This window comes from Aspergillus uvarum, assembly GCF_003184745.1.
Source record: "Aspergillus uvarum CBS 121591 unplaced genomic scaffold BO82scaffold_66, whole genome shotgun sequence".
Classification (NCBI taxonomy): Eukaryota; Fungi; Ascomycota; class Eurotiomycetes; order Eurotiales; family Aspergillaceae; genus Aspergillus; species Aspergillus uvarum.
Window position 1 is genome coordinate 156,868 of NW_020291363.1, and position 16,895 is coordinate 173,762.

Here is a 16,895-nt window from a genome sequence, read left to right on the forward strand (position 1 = left end):
GCAGGCCACCATTCCAGCCCTGTTGACCCAGGCCCCAGCACAAGCATACTGGAATAATGGCAGGGACCCTTGAGGGCAAAACCGCCCTGATCACCGGCGCCGCCAGCGGAATCGGGTAAGCTTACCCCCTCCTCCCCCCCACCCCTCCCCACCCCTCCCCATCCCCCACCACTCTATGTGACAGCTCACCCTATTCCCACCCCTCCAGCAAAGCCACCGCCTACAAATTGGACAGTCTCGGCGCCACCCTGATCTTATCTGATATCAGCGAAGATGCCCTGCAGCAGCTCCAATCCGAGCTATCCAGCAGCCCCCGCGCCTCGTCCCACATCTACCGCCCCTGCGACGTTTCCATCAGTACAGACTGCACCCGTCTCACTCAGGCCGTGAAGTCCTCCTTCGAACACCTGGACTTCCTGTTCAACTGCGCCGGGATCAACCCCACGAATATCCCCATCCTCGAAACCACCGAGGACTACTTCACCAAGCTGGTGGACGTCAACCTCCGCGGCACCTTCAACATGTGTCGCGCCTGCGTGCCCCTCATGCAGAAGGGATCTGTGATGGTGAACGTCTCCAGCGTGTGCGGTCTCAAGGGGTACTCGGGGTACTCGGTCTACTGTGCGACCAAGTTCGGGATTATTGGGTTCACGAAAGCGCTGGCCGCGGAGCTGGGACCCCAAGGCATTCGGGTGAATGCTGTCGCACCGGGCCATACGGATACGCCGACAATGGTGGGAAATGTGGCTGGTGGGGATGCAAATGCGCGCATCGTCAAAGAGGTGCCGTTGGGCCGGTTAGGGGAGCCCCGTGAGGTGGCCGATGTTGTGGCCTTCTTGTTTAGTGAGGGAGCGTCGTACATGTCAGGGAGTGTGGTCGAGATCACTGGGGGCGTGGTTTAGATGTTTTATGGTTAACATTGAATGTAGATCTCTGAGAGATGAATATCTGCCCCGGGCGTTGGTGATTGCATCAAATGTATATACATCCGTGTCCGGAGAGACTGTATGCATATAAGCGAAGAAAATACACCTGAAAACCTTGTGACTAAACTTTCATTCTGGCTTCATCTGCATGTGAACCAGCTGGCCTAAGAAGGCTAATGGCTGAGGAGTCACGGGGAGCATTGCTCCAACTCCGGCAGGTTTCACCCACAACACTCCGCATCTTGGTGGCTCTCTGATATGGATGGAGGAAGGGCATATAGGCCTCCGACTCTAGGGGCTGCCTAGTATAACATACATTCCTTTGCTTCATCAGCGCTTCATGTTCTGTGTTCGTGGTCAAACACCTTGATTCCCTCAAGCTGCTGAATCCCTATGGTTCCTTGCCGCCAAACCATGGCCCAAACACCTTTAACCCCTTTCCATGGCCGCCGGAGTGTGGTACATAGTCTCAATAGCATGATTGCATGCTCGCCGCCCTTGGCGGCGATGGCTGGTCACAGAATTCACAGTCAAGGCGGCAATGCTGCGGTATGTATCAGCCACGCATCAGGTCTTCACTAACTCATCGGAGGATGCTGCTTGAGCTGTTGGTGAGAAACATTCCCAGCCACCATAATAGTCTATCGCCTTTACTGACTTTCTCTATGTAGCCGCTGCACTGAACGCGACCGAGCCAGCCTCAACCGGAACCGGGGGCGACATGTTCTGTCTCTTCTACGATGCACCCACCCTAGGAATGAGTGCGTTGAATGGACCTGGCCGTGTTCCAAAAACAATCACGCCGGCGCTGAGGGAGGTGGACACCATAGTGTGGTCTATGTGGAGGACGGCATTGAGGAAAAGGTGATTGACGAGCTGCAACAAAAGGACCACCACGTTGCAAAAGTCACTGGATGGAAACGAGGAGAGGGGTGGCACGTGGACTCGGTTAACCCCAGAGTGTGGGGGTGGCAATGCCATTTCCGCCGAACGTAGACTAGTCCCCCGAAGACCGCTCGGGGCTTGCCGACTCGGCGCCCCCTGTGCGCTCCCCGAGCGCCATCATGGCTCCCTGACTGGCGGATCCTCTTGAGTCTCCATATGAATATAGCTTCTTCCCCCGCCCCCAAAGAGTAGGGCTAGCTCCATCGCGTCGGCAGAGTGGAGGAGCATCCGGCATTGGGAGTGTTAAAACCCGGCCTTACTTGCACCTTTGCAGTCATGTTTCCTCCGTTCATGTCCCACGCCCATCATGACCGACTTACTAGACAAAGACCTCGAGAAGGTGCACGTTGACTTTGTGGAGAAAGTCGAGAAACCGGAGCCCGCAGATCCGGTTCTGGTGGACGAGACAGGCCGCATTCAACGTCTGCCGGTGCCCAGCGATGACCCCAATGACCCCTTGAACTTTGCAGTTTGGGAGAAGACTGCCATCATCGTATGTTGCTGTTGGTTTTGTAAGTGCTCACATGGCTATTGCGGAGGCTGTTCTTTGCTAATGAATGCAGCCATCATGTCGCTGTCGGTGGTGGGAGGGTTGGGTTCGGTCCTCGATGTCTTCTTCCAGCTGTACGGGGCAGAAGGCCGCACCACCAACCAAGTAGTCTGGCTGTCGACCTTCCCTTCCCTGTTCGTGGGCGTGGGTAAGACTTCAGTTACTGTTCTCTTGCCAATATGTACGCAAGTGTAAGCTGACTGGACCAGGAAACTACATTATCCTTCCTCTCGCCCTCGTGTGCGGCCGACGACCGATCATGCTCATCACCACTGTCGTCCTACTCGGCTCGCTCATTGGATGCGCCCTGTCGCAGAACTGGGGCCAGCACTTGGGCTTCCGTATCCTGATGGGTTTTACCACAGGCGCCACGGAGTCTGTACGTTCATCCTTTCTCCGAGCCATCGCAACAACCTCACTGACCCAGCCAGCTTCTCCCCCTGATGCTCGCCGAACTGACCTTCGTCCACCAACGCGGCACCATCTACGGCATCTACTGGGCCTCCCAGAACATCATCACCAGTCTGCTGACGTTGGGAAGTTCCTACGAAGTGGCCGCCCTCGGCTGGCGCTGGTTCTACTGGGTTTTCGTCCTCACCGTCGGCGTCGGCTTGGTCCTCGTGGTCTTCGGCTGCTTCGAGACCCGGTATCAGCGCGGGGCGATCTTCCTGCAGAACCAAGCCGTCATCACCGATGAATACGGCGTGACGCGAGTTATGGGCGAGGAGGAAGCCCGCGCCTGGCTCGCCGCTCAGGGCGAGACCACCGCTCCGGGGGCCGGTGTGCACCCTCCAGCCAAGAAGTCCTATCGCCAAATGCTCAGCCCGTGGCCGGGCGTATCCGCACACCCCATGCGGACGGCTCTCAAGACCTGGTGGCAGATGGTCGAGAGCTTTAGCTCGCCCGGTGTGCTGTACGCGACGCTACTGGCCTCCGTCGTGCTCGGGGCGTCGGTGGGCGTATCCCTCACGTACAACACAGTGCTTCAGTACAATTACGGCTGGAGTGCATCGGCGATCGGGCTGATCAATTTGGGCGGCGTGTTTGGCGGATTGGGTGGAATGCTGTACGCGGGCATCTTCGGCGACCGGTTCATCGTCTGGGCCGCCAAGCGCGCGGGCGGCGTGCATCAGCCCGAGCATCATCTGCTCCTGCTGATCGCTCCGGGTTTGCTGGCTGTCGCATCGCTCATTCTGTATGGTTTCACGGCGGATGGCAACGCCACCTGGGGCGGACCGTTCATGGGCTGGACGCTGTTCCAGGTCGCCTTCGTCTCGGTGCTTATCCGCACGACCTCCTTCGCCACGGAGGCGTGGCCCAAGAACCCTGGCCCGGCGCTGGTGACGGTCGTGGGCACGAAGAATTTGATCAGCTTCGGAGTGAGTTACGGGTTAAATCCCATGGTCGCCAAGTATAGCTACCCGGCAGCGATGGGGATTCTGGCGGGTGTGGTCGGCGGAGTCTTGCTGCTTGGCGTACCGGTATACTTCTTTAACCCTAAGGTTTGTCTGCCCTTTCTATTCCCTCGATTGTACTTGGTTTGGGGGTGGGCTAACGTGCACTGAACAGTGGCGAAAGCGCATGAGTGAGAAGGAGAAGTGAGTCAGGGGAGTCGCTGGTAGTCGTGCGGTCATAGTCAAACGCTTGTAATGCTTTACAATTGAGCTCTGACTTGATATATCCTTACTATGGTACTGGTGGGGTAGTAGTAGTCATACGATATCTTCGTCAAGAATAGTTTCTTTGGTGATCATATGCACAGTTGCAATCTTGCTCTCGGGGGTCGCCGATCAGCTCTAGGGTTCCCGTCCCCCGCACCGAGCCAACTTCGGGGCTGACCGAGACCCACTGTGGCCGACGCCCTCGGGCGAGATCGGTTGAGATTTGTTCTGGGGTTTGAGCACGCAGTCTGGCATCCCCCACATTCCCGATGTACTGTACCCCAGACTGTGCTCTCTCGCTCCGGTGTGCTATGCATCTTGATCAGTATTTAACCACAAGAAAATACTTGACTCCCTGAACTTGTTTGGGAACTCGCTTCCCTATCTCAAATTGGATGGCGATTAGGATTGAGAGGCCCGAACAATCGCAAACAGGCTATATAAGAGACATCATGTATTGCTCAGAAAGTACTGCTCTAGCTAGGGCTCAGACTAGAGTCTACAAAGCACCTCCATTGAATCAACAACAGCCAGGTGTGCGCGTGAGATCTCGCTGATATTCTGACACATATTGTCGACATCAGCATAGCCCACAATTTCTGCTTAGATCAAAATGACTTAGGGAGGCAATCTCACCCCGCCAACGCCATCGTCACCCGCAACTCATGCAGCAGAATCTGCACCGCCAACTCCACCCCCTCCTGGCCTGCATAATGCTCCTGTCATCCAGATTTACAACACTTCTGCAAGATGACGATCGAGTTGAGATCGCTTACAGCTAACCCTCATATAGGCACCCGGCCCAATGGCTTATCAGATATGTTCGGGTACGTGATTCCGCGGAAAGAGCGAGCTCGTTGCGCAGCTCGTTGTATCGAATTCCGAGAATGGGGTAGTCGACAGTCAGGAAGATGGCCTTAAAGCCGGCAGCAATGCCGGAGCATCAGACGGCTGGATACCTCATCTCGAAAGTATTATTGTAGAGAATGACTATCCTCAGCCTTCTTGATCAACTGCACTGTATACCCCCTCTCCTTCGCAATCCCCACCTGAATCGCATACGGATTCTCCCCAGGTCCCTGAGCGAAGATCTCCTCGAGCGTGGTGGACGCGTAACTCGAGACTACCATAGCAACTCCCATATGTGCAGCTGCACGGGATGTGGCGATCTCGCCGTCCGGATGGACGAGATTGTGCAGCGTCGTCGGCGCAAATCCCAGCGGAGCGGCCATCTTGGGGCCGAAGAGCACACGGCCGAGGTGTCAATTTCGGAGACCTTGACTAGCACGCGCGGACGGATCCGGTAGCGCACGTAGGCAGTGATATTCTCGCGTATGCTGTGGTCTTATTTTAAGTGGGAGTTGCGTTTGGGAGGGAAGGCTACTGACGTGGTCATGTCGGTGGCGCCCTCGTTGAAGAATTCGGCGTAAGGTTTGGGAAGTTCTTCGTGGCTTCTCGCTCGAAGTCTGCAATAGATAGCATCTTGGGGGGAGGGGTATGGTAGATGGGGCGTCATGGTTGATTGTTGAGATGGCTGTCGCGTTGTCGAAGGTCTTTGTAATGTGAAAAGGTCGGTATTTGAGATGGCCTTCCAAGCTACACGAGCTGCGGGGTGAGCAGCAGCTGGGTTGGACAGACCTTTTCCAGGGATTGTGGACTAACCATTCACACAATGTCATTCTTTCCTTGTTCGGCGAGTAAGCTGTCTATACATCTACGATATTTGTTCACTCAAGCACTGGATAGTACTCTGACCTCAGACTCGACTAGGGATAATATCACCAAAACCTGAACCATGCTAGGCTGAGTGTAAATCCGGAGCACTAAATACAGTCTATAGTTGTTTCTCTGCAGCACTTGAACATGACCTCAGAATAATTGATATATAGACAGCAGGTCAGCCCTTCACGTAAGACTCACATCCCTTTCTTAGCCACTGTGAAAATCTCTCTTCGACGATCTACAACTTAGCCCAAAACAAGCAGCGATGCACGTATTCCTGTCATCTAAATCAAGATGTATTCTCCGGAGAACCTTAATGCAAAGCTGCAGCCCCCGAACCAGCCCCAATCTTCATCAACCCGTCCAGAATATCCTTCCGATTATCCATCGAATCAGTGTGGCTGTACATTGCCAGCGCCTGCCGGAAAGGCTCTGGACTCTCACGGGCATAGTCGCGGGCGTCTTCCATGATCAGATCGTAGACCGCCACGTGATCGTGCTCGATGGTGCCGTCGTCCTTCATGCGGGTGTTGGTGTATCCTTCGTTCGTGGCTCGTCCGTCCATGTGGTACCGGGCCCAGATTGCGTCACCATATCGATGCTCTTCGATGGCGGTGCAGTACTCGGTCGCCCAGGGTTCGACGCGGGGCATTCGAATGCTCGAATCACGGACGGAAGCGATGGAGTGGTCCAGGAAGAGAGGCTCGGGGGAGTCTTTTGAGGTGGTTGGTGGCATATTTTTGGGCTTGGCGGTGGATATTGAACCTGTTGAGGGGTTGCTTGTATTTTCAAATGAACATGTTGGGAAGGGGTGGGTTGGTGAGTGGGTCGATCGTACGAGGTATAGAGCCTCGGCTACGGCAAGGATGATAAGAAAGAGAAAGTGAATGGAAGGTCCAGACTAAGAGATAGGCAAGGTATATATAGATAGACCACCATGTGATTGACCGCCTTGGCCTAATTCGGTACGTACAGTACGTGCAGGTATCATCATACATCATCAGTATACTTCTCCAATCACAGCTCCTCCACATAAATCTACCTTAATACATGTACTGAGTGATACCTCATGAACAACCCGTCGACTTCGAACTCAAGCACAGCTTCTTGTGCCCGCTATTCTTCGGCGAGTACCCGGACACATAGTAGTTCGAGCAGCACGGCTTTGTGCGCTGGCAGTCGTTGTAGATGAGTTTGCCGACCGCATGGGCCTGATACCAGGTCACCCCAGGGGCGCTGCCAGGGGGTCCGACGCGGAAGAAGCAATCGCCGGCCCAGTCGAGCTGGCGTACGTTTCCGGTATAACTCTGATCCTGACTCATGAACTCCAGCACAGTGTTGCAGTTCGATCGCAAGGCCAGGTAGTCCCCACTACAGCTGGTTGAGTAGGTCTCCCGCGCGGCGAGGGTGGCCAGGTCTTCGGTCAGAACGCTCCCGATGAGTTCGACCAGTTCCGGGTGCTCGTCGGCCGCGCTCGTGGCGTTGTAGCGTGCGGCGACCTGCGCGAAGAGCTCCGGGGTGGCCAACCGGTAGCCCCGGGCGTCCTCGAGGAGTTCCTCCGTCACGGTGCTGTTGTCCTCGGCGATGATGCCTCCCTCAGCGCGGCCGTCCATGTGGTAGCGCGCCCAGACGGCGTCGCCATACCGACCTTCCTGAATGGCGGAGACGTACGACTCCCCCCATGGGGCGCGAATCCACGAGCCCGCGGTGCCGTCGGCGACTTGGTTGACGTCCAGTTCCAGGAAGAGATCGTCCGTCTCGCCGCATTGAGCGGGAGTAATCCCAAGAGCTAGGGCGATGACTGCGGCACTGAGAGCGCGGACAAAAAGGTTTTGAGGCATTCCTTCGGCTGGATACTGGAGGGTGACAGTAAAGTGAGTCAGGGGTAGATATGAACAATATGAACCAGAGAGGTAAGAAGCTCTGAAGTCAATGTTACCTACTCAATGTAGAGAATTGATGCCTGAATTTATAGCTCCGGGTCGGCCTTTGCTTAGATCTTCGAGAGTAGAACGATTGCTATCCCAGATATGACCATTTTCACTAAAACCCACCCCATAATTATTGCATTCGGATCTCGCCTGATCTAGGATTAGCCGTACAATCAGTTGACTTGAAGCTATTGTGAGCCCCTGCCCAAACCAACGTATCCGCCAATCATATATCAACGTGCTGCATAGCCCAGCCTTTCGATACCCGAAGTAAGCAATCATCTCTGAGGCATTTTCTGCAACCTCACGATCAGTAATCATAGGACCCTGCCCTAGTTCCAGGGACCCTGAGGCTATTGAGCTAGGGACTCGTATTCATAAGAACTAAGCATGCAGGGCTGATGCCTGACAAATACCTCTGGACGCTAGTCATGTGACCATTCCTGACCTAGCGTAGTGGCGGAGGAGCACCAGCCCTGTTTAGGGCTGACTATGCTCGACTCAGTAAGCATGTCTCGGAGAGTGAGCGTAGACAGTGAAAGTCTGCGGTCTGGAGCACTCAGCTGAAGATTGACATGGCTGGCAAGCCGATTAGTGATCGTTGGTGGCAATGTTTCACTGCTCGGGCCGAGTGACGACCCATAGCAGAAACCTCATGATCAAGCTCGGTTTGGCAGTGGTCAGGACGTTTCCGATGGCAAATATGTGCGAACAGAGTCTTGAACCTGGCGAATGAGATGCATGTGATCAGACCTGCAGTAGCTTGACTACCTAGTAGTAATTCTTAGATGTTTTCTGCTCGTATAAGCATCCGTTGACAGGTAGGCAAGCGCAAGACGCATCGGCCAACCTACACCCTACACACCACCACATCTCTTTTTGTGTGATTATGAAGACGTAAGGAGATTAGATTAAAACGATCGATTAAGTCAGAAAGCCGCCCTTGCCAAACCCTCAACTCCAACCCAACCCATAATGCTCAGTCGTAAGCCACGATCACCTGCCGGCTGACGACAATGTCGGCCTCACCGGGACTCTGCCCACCCTCGAGGATTTGCCTCTCACTGTCGCCATCGCTGAAGCTGCGACGGCCGTGCTCTGCGACGGTGCTCGTGGTGACGTGGTTGGGGTTCTTTCCGTGCTCGGCCAGCTCGTAGGTGCGCGAGAACACGCCCCCGCCCCCGCCAGTGTGATGCGAACTGTGGCCGTAGCCCGGGGAGCGGTTATAGTTGTTGTAATCGGAGGTCTTGCGATCGCGAAGGATGCGGAACAGAGGCCGGAGGGTGGCGACGTTGCCGACAATCATTCCCAGTGCGTTCTCCGCGAACCCCCAGATCACCACGTTGGCCACGCCGAAGAGGTAGTCCGATTGCGAGGTGAGCGCGACGGTGTACTTGAGACGGACGCAGGCAGATAGCGAGGCACTACACAAGAAGAGTGAGTTAAATGGTTGTGCGTGCGGTGAAGGACAGAGAGCGGTGTACGTACAAGATACCCAGACCCATCAAGCCGACGATCGAGATCTTGGTGTTGCGGTTGATCTGGACATTCCAGAGGAGGGGCACGGGCAGTAAAGCCGTCACCCAGTCGGTCAAAATGTTCACAGCCGTGCAGGCGTAGTACACATCGGCGAGGACGTAGGACGGTTGGCAGTGTCCTCCGTTCTTTAGGGCTTCGTCATCCCAGGCGGCACTGCGGCGCGGTCAGTCTCCTTGCCCCATTAAATCCAATAAGCAAAGAACACGAGCACATACTTGACAGGGATGCAGTTGATTAGAATGAAGATCAATGCGATGATGTTCATGGTCACAAACGTCGCAATGACCACATACTGAATGTAGAGGTAAGCCTTGCGGCCCTCCGCGACTCGGATCAACATCCAGCTGATACTCAGTTTGATCGGGATAATGGCAGAGCAGTAGCCGACCTCGAAGATGAGGAAGAACTAGAGAGCTCGTTAGCGTCCAATTGCCTGACTTGACTCCAATCATGTCAGCGGAGCTCCATACCTTCTTTCCAGCGGCCGAATATTGCACGTTTTCCGGCTCCGCCAACCGCCATTGATGAATTCCAATCCCGTTGAATGCACCCCCTACACAACCTGCTACCAGCACAGCGAACGGTACCTTTCATCGAACGGATTAGCTCAGGTTCCAAGTCCCAAGGGGCAGGCAACCTACCAAGGCGACGGACATGATCCAGTCTTCCATCCCCCATGACTTCCGGGTCAACCGGCAGTATACTCGGGCTCCATAAGTCAGCAGTGCTAGGGTTGTCAACATAATGACACTGCCGGCCACCGACGGGGCCGCATCGGCGTAGATGGCCATGAAGTTGAAGTCGTCGCGGAATAAGGTCGAAGGTCAGCCCTGTGTTGGTGCTGTCAAGGACACATTGGGGGAGATACAAAGCTCAAATTCAAGTCAACATGGGGGTGGTGGGCAGAGGGGGGGGGGGAAATGTGGACATGGGTGGGGTGATAGTAAGGATATAATAAGTTGATTAACTCAATTAGAAGGGTCCTTGCAGCGGGAAGCCTTTTTGATTGCAGGCCTACAACCCTAACAAAAGTCGAGGTTAGACTGCCCACATCATTGCCCCTTTGAGGCAATCGGACGGGCCACGAGACGAGGGGTGGGTTTGTGAATCGTGACAGTCGGCTTCCCCTCCAGTGCTCCACGGCACGTCGGAATACGAGTCTGTCTCCCCTGGAGTCCCTCTCCGCAGAGAAAAACCCTAAGAGATCGCCAGTTTAGGCTGTCAACGCGAGCGGACTTTCGTCAACAGAGTCGTAGTCATCCACTTAGACTCTCCACCCCAACCAGTGTCAGAGAGAAGAAGCGGCGCCTCTGATTTGCTTTCAGCGGACGGATCCCATCCGCGACAAATCAGGACGAGTCATGTTACCCCCCACCCTAACCCTAGAGAACATCATCATTGCCCGCCAGGCAAATTCTCTTCGCGGCAGTCTAGAACTTTCACCACTGTTCGGTAAATCCTAAATCCTTATTTGGCAGTTCAATGGCAATGATTATGGGCGGGGAGGAAACTCTTTCACGGTAATCATTGCTTGCCAAGTTATTCTCTCCAAGCGAGATAACAATCCGCATTCTACTAGTACTCAGTAGTCCGAGAACCAGCTCCCCAGCCTGCCCAGCCTCGTGTCTGCAGTTAGTGCCAATAACCCCCAAGGGGAAATTTCCTTGGTCGCATGCATGCATGCATGGGATTCTGGAAAGAGAACCAAACTCCCGGGTCCCCTAGGACCGGGGAAAATTGACCAAAATGGAAAATAAACATGCCTGGGAATCCCCACTCATGGGGGCCATGTCTACGGAGTATGCCGTGCTGGGCCAAACTAGGCCAAGTAGCCCATTCGAAACACCACCATCGGCTTTTCTCGGCCTGTCATGACTCGCTGTCAGGCAATTCTTTCTCACCTTCCCAATGTTAATCCGGTTTAAGCTAGCACGGTTGCAGTTGTATGGTGGGCTAGGCCGCCCATCTCCACCGCATGCGACCGAGCGCAAGCCAGGCCGCCAGCTTGCCAGTTGCCACCCCCGTCGGGCGCGCCCGCCTGCGAACCCTCCCACAACGGAAGTTCGCCGCAGCGAGGTTATCGTAAACCAAATAGATTAAATTCTGGTTCGTGCCATTAGCTGGCTGCTAGATATGCAGCTGTAGCTGTAGCTGTAAGTGTTTCTAGTACTTTGAAACATCACTCCGTCAAAATTTGCTGTGCTAAGAATACTTCCCCCCCTGGCCGCAACGCCGGCTTCCTTGGTCGTCGATCTCGGGGAGGACATTCCTTCGCGTCGTTAGCACGCCACACTAGCCACGACTTTCGCTGCAGGGGGAGCCTAGTGTGCTTGCCACCACGAGCGACGCGACGAGTGTGGTTCAGGGGTGTAGAGAGGGCTTGATATTAGTCTACAAGCATAGCCAGCCTAGTCATGACCACGGGATGATGCCATTCTGGTGATGGCCCAGATCGGCGTGGCAGGTCGGATATGACCAACAAGTTGCCACTCATGAGCATGCGAGGATGACTCAGTGGAATAAATCAGGGATTACTTATGCTCCGTCGGCACAGAATACTGTGTAGGCTAGACTTTGATGGCTTTCGCTCTGCCATGTCATTCAGAAACCTTAACGGAACGCCTTCCGAGATATGGAGAGAATTCTAACGATTTGCCGGCAATCCTCTTCGACACTAGCATACTTTCGCCTATCTTCTTAATTCTTCGCGCGGCAAACTCACAAGACGTCTATTGAAACAACCATACCATGAATAGATATTGTTCGGTCGCATGGACGGGTAGATCTCTAAGCACCGTCTGCACTGATAACACCCAGAGAGGAACATATAAATAGAAGCAATCAATTTGTCCTGCGCAGAGAGCAGATGCTTGAATCACTAGGTTGTAACATGTGGACAATCCCGGCGATGGAAGACATGTATCATGATGAGTGATTCCTCCTGCTCCTGACAAGCGCACCGGCAGCAGCCGAGCCACAGATCAAACCTTCTGCAGAACTTTCTAGTAAGGTATTAGAATTATGGGCTTGTTGGCTGTGCAGAAGACCGATCTGGTCCGGGTGAAGACAATAGCTGCAGCTGCAGCCACTGCTGGACCGTGGGAATGGTGGCGCGCAAACCTTACTCCTATCTTTACCGGGGCTCCAAGATCTTGGGAGACTTAGACAAGAATATTCGGTCAGCGATTTGGAGGTTTAGACGACTGGGTATACAGTCCAGTTCACGTGGACAGATTCTGGATTCTGGGCATTGAGGTCAATGAGGTCAAGTGACTCGGCCAAGCCCTGAGAGAGGACACCGATATGAGTATTTCGACTTGCTGTGGTATTCTGGGGACAGGACTTTCCCCCTCAGTCGCTCACTTCGTTGACTCGGTCACATTTACTCGACTGACTGAGGTTGTGCACGTATATGACTATTTATGCAGAGGCGCTATCTATTATGCATGTTCTTTACGGTCTTTACCCCTTGGCGCTGATCCCCTCAACTGCTCGGACGATGACATCTCCGCGGGCCTGCCGCGCCTGCTGCAACCCACCAGTGAACAAGTCCTCGAGTCTGGAGGACTTTGTTGACCAACGGAGCTGTGCAACAAACCGCCAACGGAATTCAGTTTTCCGTATCTAGTGGACCAGCATATTTCCAAGGTCAGCAAACGACACTATACGTGTAGCATGCTGAGCCCACTAGAACAACCAACGCCTTACTCACTCTTGAACAGTCCCAGTCTCCTATTTCCGACGCCCCGCGACAACAGCCCCTGGCATATCCGTCTACAGGAAAACAATTCCTTGCTCTGAATCTCTCCGATGACTATCCGTAATGCGTAATCGGGCGCTGAGGGCTGCGTCGTGATGAGTCGGGCTCAAACGCGCGAGGACCGGGCGTTGAGAGAGTGGACCCGCTGGCCGGCAAACAGTCACGACTCACCAGGGAAAGTTGCCGATCCTCGGATATTTTCCCAGGCAGGGCAAGGATGGACGCTGCCTGCCCTCAACGGGGATCTGCAAATTTCCTCCAGGCTTGCACCCACTCACCGTTCAACGTTCACCCTCCGCTTATTTTAGAGCGTACATCCTCATCTCGGACGGCGAACAGGAACTCAACGAGAATCAAGCGGATAGCCCTCGGTTACTCGGTTGAGTGGGGGTGACGGAAGATGTGAAGGGTCCGACATTAGGGGGGGGGAGCGCTCCTCGACTGCATTTGATCATGTTTTCCTTGGATATCGTCTGGGATATTGTTGCCCTTGTTCGCTTAATACACGAATTCGCGTCCTGGTCGTGCGACATGTCTGCTCGACAAATGCGACCGTTGCGGTTGGGTCGGGTCTTGTTGTCAACTGCGGTTCTAGCCGGTGGCCACATAACGAGAGCTTGAACGTTCGCAACAGAGGCTTGATGAGCGTACGCTGCAAATAATGCATGTACAGTGCTGGTAGCAATTTCGCCTGCTAATGCCCTTGCAACCGACGCTCGCACAACTTTCTCTTCGGGCAGTTCGGCTTGATTTGGCGAGCCCAATCGCCCATCTGGTCCTGCCGAACGGTTAGAAACCCCAGCGTTGTGTAAAAGAGGCAGCCTGGTGGAACCATGCTCAACTCATTGACAATGACTGTACTTCGTTTCCGGTGACTTTGATACAGCTGACACAAAATGGTCAGTGAGGGGAATAAGGACTTGAGGGCTTGGGGTTTCACAAGGACGCGCCATGTTGCTGTGGGCTCTAGCCGGCTAAGTGCTCGCCGTTTGACTCTTGGTCATTCGAAAAGACTGATCAGCTTCAGATCAGAAGCTTTGCCTTATTGATTGCGACTCTGGAGTCAATCAACAACATTCGTCGCCTTGATGTGACTGAAAGCAGGGCAAGAGAAATTAAATCGACGCATGGCAGAAGTCTTGAGCTTGCCGGGTACTAGCTGGAACGCAGCTTTGCATTGCGGATGATACCTCGCATCTCGCTTTAAATGAACTCTTTCCTCCGAGGCTAGTACTATTCAACTGAATGACCGTGATGCAAAGTGTAAAGATTCTATCATTCCTGTCCTGATCCTTTGGGAGCAATGTTTCAGGTACGATGTCAACCTTTTCGGCACCTTTGTGGCACGGACACTGCAACACGTCTAAACGTCCCGAGCTTCAAGTCTTTTCTTTTCTTTTTTTTTTTTCTAACCTATACTTGAACCATACAATGATATGGGGTCCTAGCAACTTGAGCCTAGGTTGTGTCAAGCAAAGCCACATTGATGTAAAGGCCCAATAGGTACAGTTTCTTAGGTTGATTTGATCCCGAGGAAGTGATGCGATGCAGATATCCACATGCAAGCTTTGCCACCATAACAATCGATCGAACCCATTATATTCCACCAAAAAACACGTTACCCACTGTGCCCGTATCTCTTGGAGGAGGCGCTCATGCTCCGGGCTACAGACCAGCTGCTACCACGCACAAGTTCTCCATATCCCTTTGCGCGCGAGCCATCGTGATGACCTTCGGGTGGCTGATCATGGGCATGAGGAACTTGTTAAGGGTCATGCGCCCATTGTCGCTCTCCGCCGCAATGATGGAGGTAGCCAGATGCATGGTCTCTTTCTTATTGCCTTTATAGCGCATTTCCAGGAGAAGCGTGTCCCAAACAATGCCGAGCTTGGTCGGTCCGTTCTGCACGTCGCTCAGATAGGATCGCGGTCGATGGTGTATCATCAGGGTGTCTTCTATCCACGGAGCCGCCGAACGAACACAAAACCGATCGAAAGATGTAATTGACAAAACCCCTGGCGCTGGGCATTACATGAGCCAAAGGCTAGGAATTTCTTTAACAAGGAACACAGGCTCAAGACTTCACAACTCGAGGCGATTGCGCAGGTTTCCGAGTCGTTGGCGCGGCGTTGTACCTTGCGGTTGGATCGACAGGTCTCCTTGTATCTACTCCATCGGGTCATCCATCGTGTCCGCGTCTGGATGTTTGTTAATAGGTCAACTTGTATTTGTTGGCTGTTTTGTCGCATTCGCGTTGAGCTGAGCTGCACGATGCCCTGGTAATCAACCCTAATCTCCTTGGGTTGGTCTGCCCGCTGCCTCAACATTTTAAAAATTACCGCCTCACGATGTAAGCATCGTGGGACTGCCTGGCGTTAGGAACTAGGAAAGGAAACGAAGGAATAGCTTAATATGAGCTAGTAAAGTGGTTGTGCAAAACAAGTGGTCAGTTCGTCTGTTAGCATCAGCCGTCAGCATCCCTCCTTTTGCGCGCCCCCACTTCAGCCTCACCGATACGAACAACGGCTATAAATCCCCTCAGTTCTCATTTAATCACCAGGCACACGAAAATAAACAAAAAGATTCTCTGAGTAGGCTTACATTCTCATTGTTCCTCGCGTCTGATTCTCCTCGGGTCATTTTGCTTCTACACCTTCTGTCACTACTAAAGGAAAAGTCTTTCCTCTCAAAATGGCCGACGTAGAATTTCTCGCCCTCACCACCAAACCCTCGGCGCAACTGGCTTATACCTTCCAAACCCCCGAGGGAGCATCCACCAAGCCCGTCCTGGTGGTCTTTGTGAATGGGCTCGGCCTTCCACAAGCCTTTTGGCAGCCTGTCATCGCGCAATTGAAATCCCTCCGTCAAGGCAGCAGCCCAGCCTTCCTGACTTACGACCGCTTCGGTCAAGGCCAGACAAACGACCGCGATCCCACTGACGCCGGCGCCGAGGATCCCACCCACGGCCACGACTGCCTGGCCGCCGTGCAGGATCTCCGCCAGCTGCTCGTGCAGATCACCGCCGACAAGCTAGGCGTCGTCGATGTGGACTCCGTCTCGCTCGTGCTGGTAGGAAACTCGATCGGCTGCGCGCTGGCCCGGCTCTACGCGCAAAATTACCCCGGCAGCGTCGCCGCGTTATTGCTGCTGGACAGCGTCCTCGCCAACTCCGACTTCATTTCCATCTTCCCTGACCCGGACGCCTCGGATTTCGACCCGGCTAGCATCGCCCCGATCCCCGCCGAGGCCATCCGCGCCGTGCGGGCCGGCGTCCGCCGCGTCTTTCACCCCGACGTCGGCAGCAAGGAGGGTCTCAGCCGGCGGAATCTGCGCGAGCTGCTTCCTGCCAGTGACGGGCCACAGCTGCAAGGCCCTGAAGGCCACGGACCTTATGTAACGGTCGTGGGCCACGATTTCGATGCTTTTGCGGAGGAGTCGGCGAAGATGGGCCCGCCCAAGCCGGTCACGAACCGTTTCGTCAACCCGTACTGGCACCGCTACAACGAGGGGTTGGTCAAGATCACCGAGCCCGAGTACAGCAAGGGCCCTTTGATCGCACCGAATGCGGGTCACTTTGTGCAGAAGGATAACCCCGAGTTTGTGGTCCAGGAACTGAATGAGTTACTGGAGAAGGTGCTGTAGGTTTTGATTTGATTGCTATAGCGATTCAAATTATAAGCATTGATAATCCACCCCATGTTTTCTTATTGTTGTTCTCAAGTGTGGTTCACCATTGTATGTTTCATGCCAGACTAATGGTTTCCCGTTCATAGTAACGAAATCCAGTATGAGCAGTCGGTAAGCATCTGATCCTACCCATTCAATACACAGAATGGGGTGGTAGATACCACTCGAGCTCCG

At 54.0% G+C, this 16,895-nt stretch overlaps 9 protein-coding genes across 9 annotated transcripts; 4 read left to right on the top strand and 5 right to left on the bottom strand.

The window, feature by feature from the left end:
• Nucleotides 1-56: 56 nt before the first annotated feature.
• On the top strand, nt 57-940 carry BO82DRAFT_344609 (SDR family NAD(P)-dependent oxidoreductase; the record flags this gene model as incomplete). Its single annotated transcript, XM_025633669.1, has 2 exons — nt 57-115; nt 209-940. 2 exons carry the CDS (start codon nt 57-59, stop codon nt 900-902), a joined length of 753 nt encoding a protein of 250 aa, XP_025487812.1. The 3' UTR covers nt 903-940.
• A 120-nt stretch (nt 941-1,060) lies between these two features.
• Nucleotides 1,061-1,794, top strand: BO82DRAFT_344612 (uncharacterized protein; the record flags this gene model as incomplete). Its single annotated transcript, XM_025633670.1, has 2 exons — nt 1,061-1,497; nt 1,598-1,794. Exons 1-2 carry the CDS (start codon nt 1,320-1,322, stop codon nt 1,792-1,794), a joined length of 375 nt encoding a protein of 124 aa, XP_025487813.1. The 5' UTR covers nt 1,061-1,319.
• A 273-nt stretch (nt 1,795-2,067) lies between these two features.
• Nucleotides 2,068-4,072, top strand: BO82DRAFT_319366 (MFS general substrate transporter). Its single transcript, XM_025632676.1, has 5 exons — nt 2,068-2,383; nt 2,435-2,569; nt 2,631-2,800; nt 2,853-3,923; nt 3,991-4,072. Exons 1-5 carry the CDS (start codon nt 2,179-2,181, stop codon nt 4,021-4,023), a joined length of 1,614 nt encoding a protein of 537 aa, XP_025487814.1. The 5' UTR covers nt 2,068-2,178; the 3' UTR covers nt 4,024-4,072.
• A 939-nt stretch (nt 4,073-5,011) lies between these two features.
• BO82DRAFT_423408 (FMN-dependent alpha-hydroxy acid dehydrogenase) lies at nt 5,012-5,547 on the bottom strand. The gene is made up of 2 exons (XM_025640241.1): nt 5,471-5,547; nt 5,012-5,419 (listed from the first exon to the last, which is right to left on the bottom strand). Exon 2 carries the CDS (start codon nt 5,312-5,314, stop codon nt 5,057-5,059), a length of 258 nt encoding a protein of 85 aa, XP_025487815.1. The 5' UTR covers nt 5,315-5,419; nt 5,471-5,547; the 3' UTR covers nt 5,012-5,056.
• A 350-nt stretch (nt 5,548-5,897) lies between these two features.
• On the bottom strand, nt 5,898-6,673 carry BO82DRAFT_358121 (uncharacterized protein). The gene has a single exon (XM_025636197.1). The coding sequence runs from the start codon at nt 6,538-6,540 to the stop codon at nt 6,118-6,120; it is 423 nt and encodes a 140-aa protein (XP_025487816.1). The 5' UTR covers nt 6,541-6,673; the 3' UTR covers nt 5,898-6,117.
• A 63-nt stretch (nt 6,674-6,736) lies between these two features.
• Nucleotides 6,737-7,815, bottom strand: BO82DRAFT_358122 (uncharacterized protein). Its single transcript, XM_025636198.1, has one exon. It carries the CDS (start codon nt 7,643-7,645, stop codon nt 6,872-6,874), a length of 774 nt encoding a protein of 257 aa, XP_025487817.1. The 5' UTR covers nt 7,646-7,815; the 3' UTR covers nt 6,737-6,871.
• Nucleotides 7,816-8,626: 811 nt separating this feature from the next.
• Nucleotides 8,627-10,178, bottom strand: BO82DRAFT_344621 (uncharacterized protein). Its single transcript, XM_025633671.1, has 5 exons — nt 9,916-10,178; nt 9,745-9,861; nt 9,490-9,680; nt 9,224-9,427; nt 8,627-9,159 (listed from the first exon to the last, which is right to left on the bottom strand). Exons 1-5 carry the CDS (start codon nt 10,063-10,065, stop codon nt 8,715-8,717), a joined length of 1,107 nt encoding a protein of 368 aa, XP_025487818.1. The 5' UTR covers nt 10,066-10,178; the 3' UTR covers nt 8,627-8,714.
• A 4,521-nt stretch (nt 10,179-14,699) lies between these two features.
• BO82DRAFT_406048 (uncharacterized protein) lies at nt 14,700-15,674 on the bottom strand (the record flags this gene model as incomplete). The annotated part of the gene is made up of 2 exons (XM_025639541.1): nt 14,700-14,936; nt 15,636-15,674. 2 exons carry the CDS (start codon nt 15,672-15,674, stop codon nt 14,700-14,702), a joined length of 276 nt encoding a protein of 91 aa, XP_025487819.1.
• Nucleotides 15,613-16,781, top strand: BO82DRAFT_358127 (alpha/beta fold hydrolase). Its single transcript, XM_025636199.1, has one exon. The coding sequence runs from the start codon at nt 15,726-15,728 to the stop codon at nt 16,674-16,676; it is 951 nt and encodes a 316-aa protein (XP_025487820.1). The 5' UTR covers nt 15,613-15,725; the 3' UTR covers nt 16,677-16,781.
• Nucleotides 16,782-16,895: the final 114 nt, after the last annotated feature.

What these genes read in the sequence shown, in the direction of transcription:
- BO82DRAFT_319366 (XM_025632676.1), top strand. Translation starts at nt 2,179, where the DNA reads ATGACCGACTTACTAGACAAAGACCTCGAGAAGGTGCACGTTGACTTT. An exon ending in CGTATGTTGCTGTTGGTTTT is followed by an intron (nt 2,384 to 2,434) that starts GTAAGTGCTCAC and finishes TAATGAATGCAG; the next exon opens with CCATCATGTCGCTGTCGGTG. An exon ending in TATACTTCTTTAACCCTAAG is followed by an intron (nt 3,924 to 3,990) that starts GTTTGTCTGCCC and finishes TGCACTGAACAG; the next exon opens with TGGCGAAAGCGCATGAGTGA.
- BO82DRAFT_423408 (XM_025640241.1), bottom strand. Translation starts at nt 5,314, where the DNA reads ATGGCCGCTCCGCTGGGATTTGCGCCGACGACGCTGCACAATCTCGTC.
- BO82DRAFT_358121 (XM_025636197.1), bottom strand. Translation starts at nt 6,540, where the DNA reads ATGCCACCAACCACCTCAAAAGACTCCCCCGAGCCTCTCTTCCTGGAC.
- BO82DRAFT_358122 (XM_025636198.1), bottom strand. Translation starts at nt 7,645, where the DNA reads ATGCCTCAAAACCTTTTTGTCCGCGCTCTCAGTGCCGCAGTCATCGCC.
- BO82DRAFT_344621 (XM_025633671.1), bottom strand. Translation starts at nt 10,065, where the DNA reads ATGGCCATCTACGCCGATGCGGCCCCGTCGGTGGCCGGCAGTGTCATT. An exon ending in GGATCATGTCCGTCGCCTTG is followed by an intron (nt 9,862 to 9,915) that starts GTAGGTTGCCTG and finishes GTTCGATGAAAG; the next exon opens with GTACCGTTCGCTGTGCTGGT. An exon ending in ATTCGGCCGCTGGAAAGAAG is followed by an intron (nt 9,681 to 9,744) that starts GTATGGAGCTCC and finishes CGAGCTCTCTAG; the next exon opens with TTCTTCCTCATCTTCGAGGT.
- BO82DRAFT_358127 (XM_025636199.1), top strand. Translation starts at nt 15,726, where the DNA reads ATGGCCGACGTAGAATTTCTCGCCCTCACCACCAAACCCTCGGCGCAA.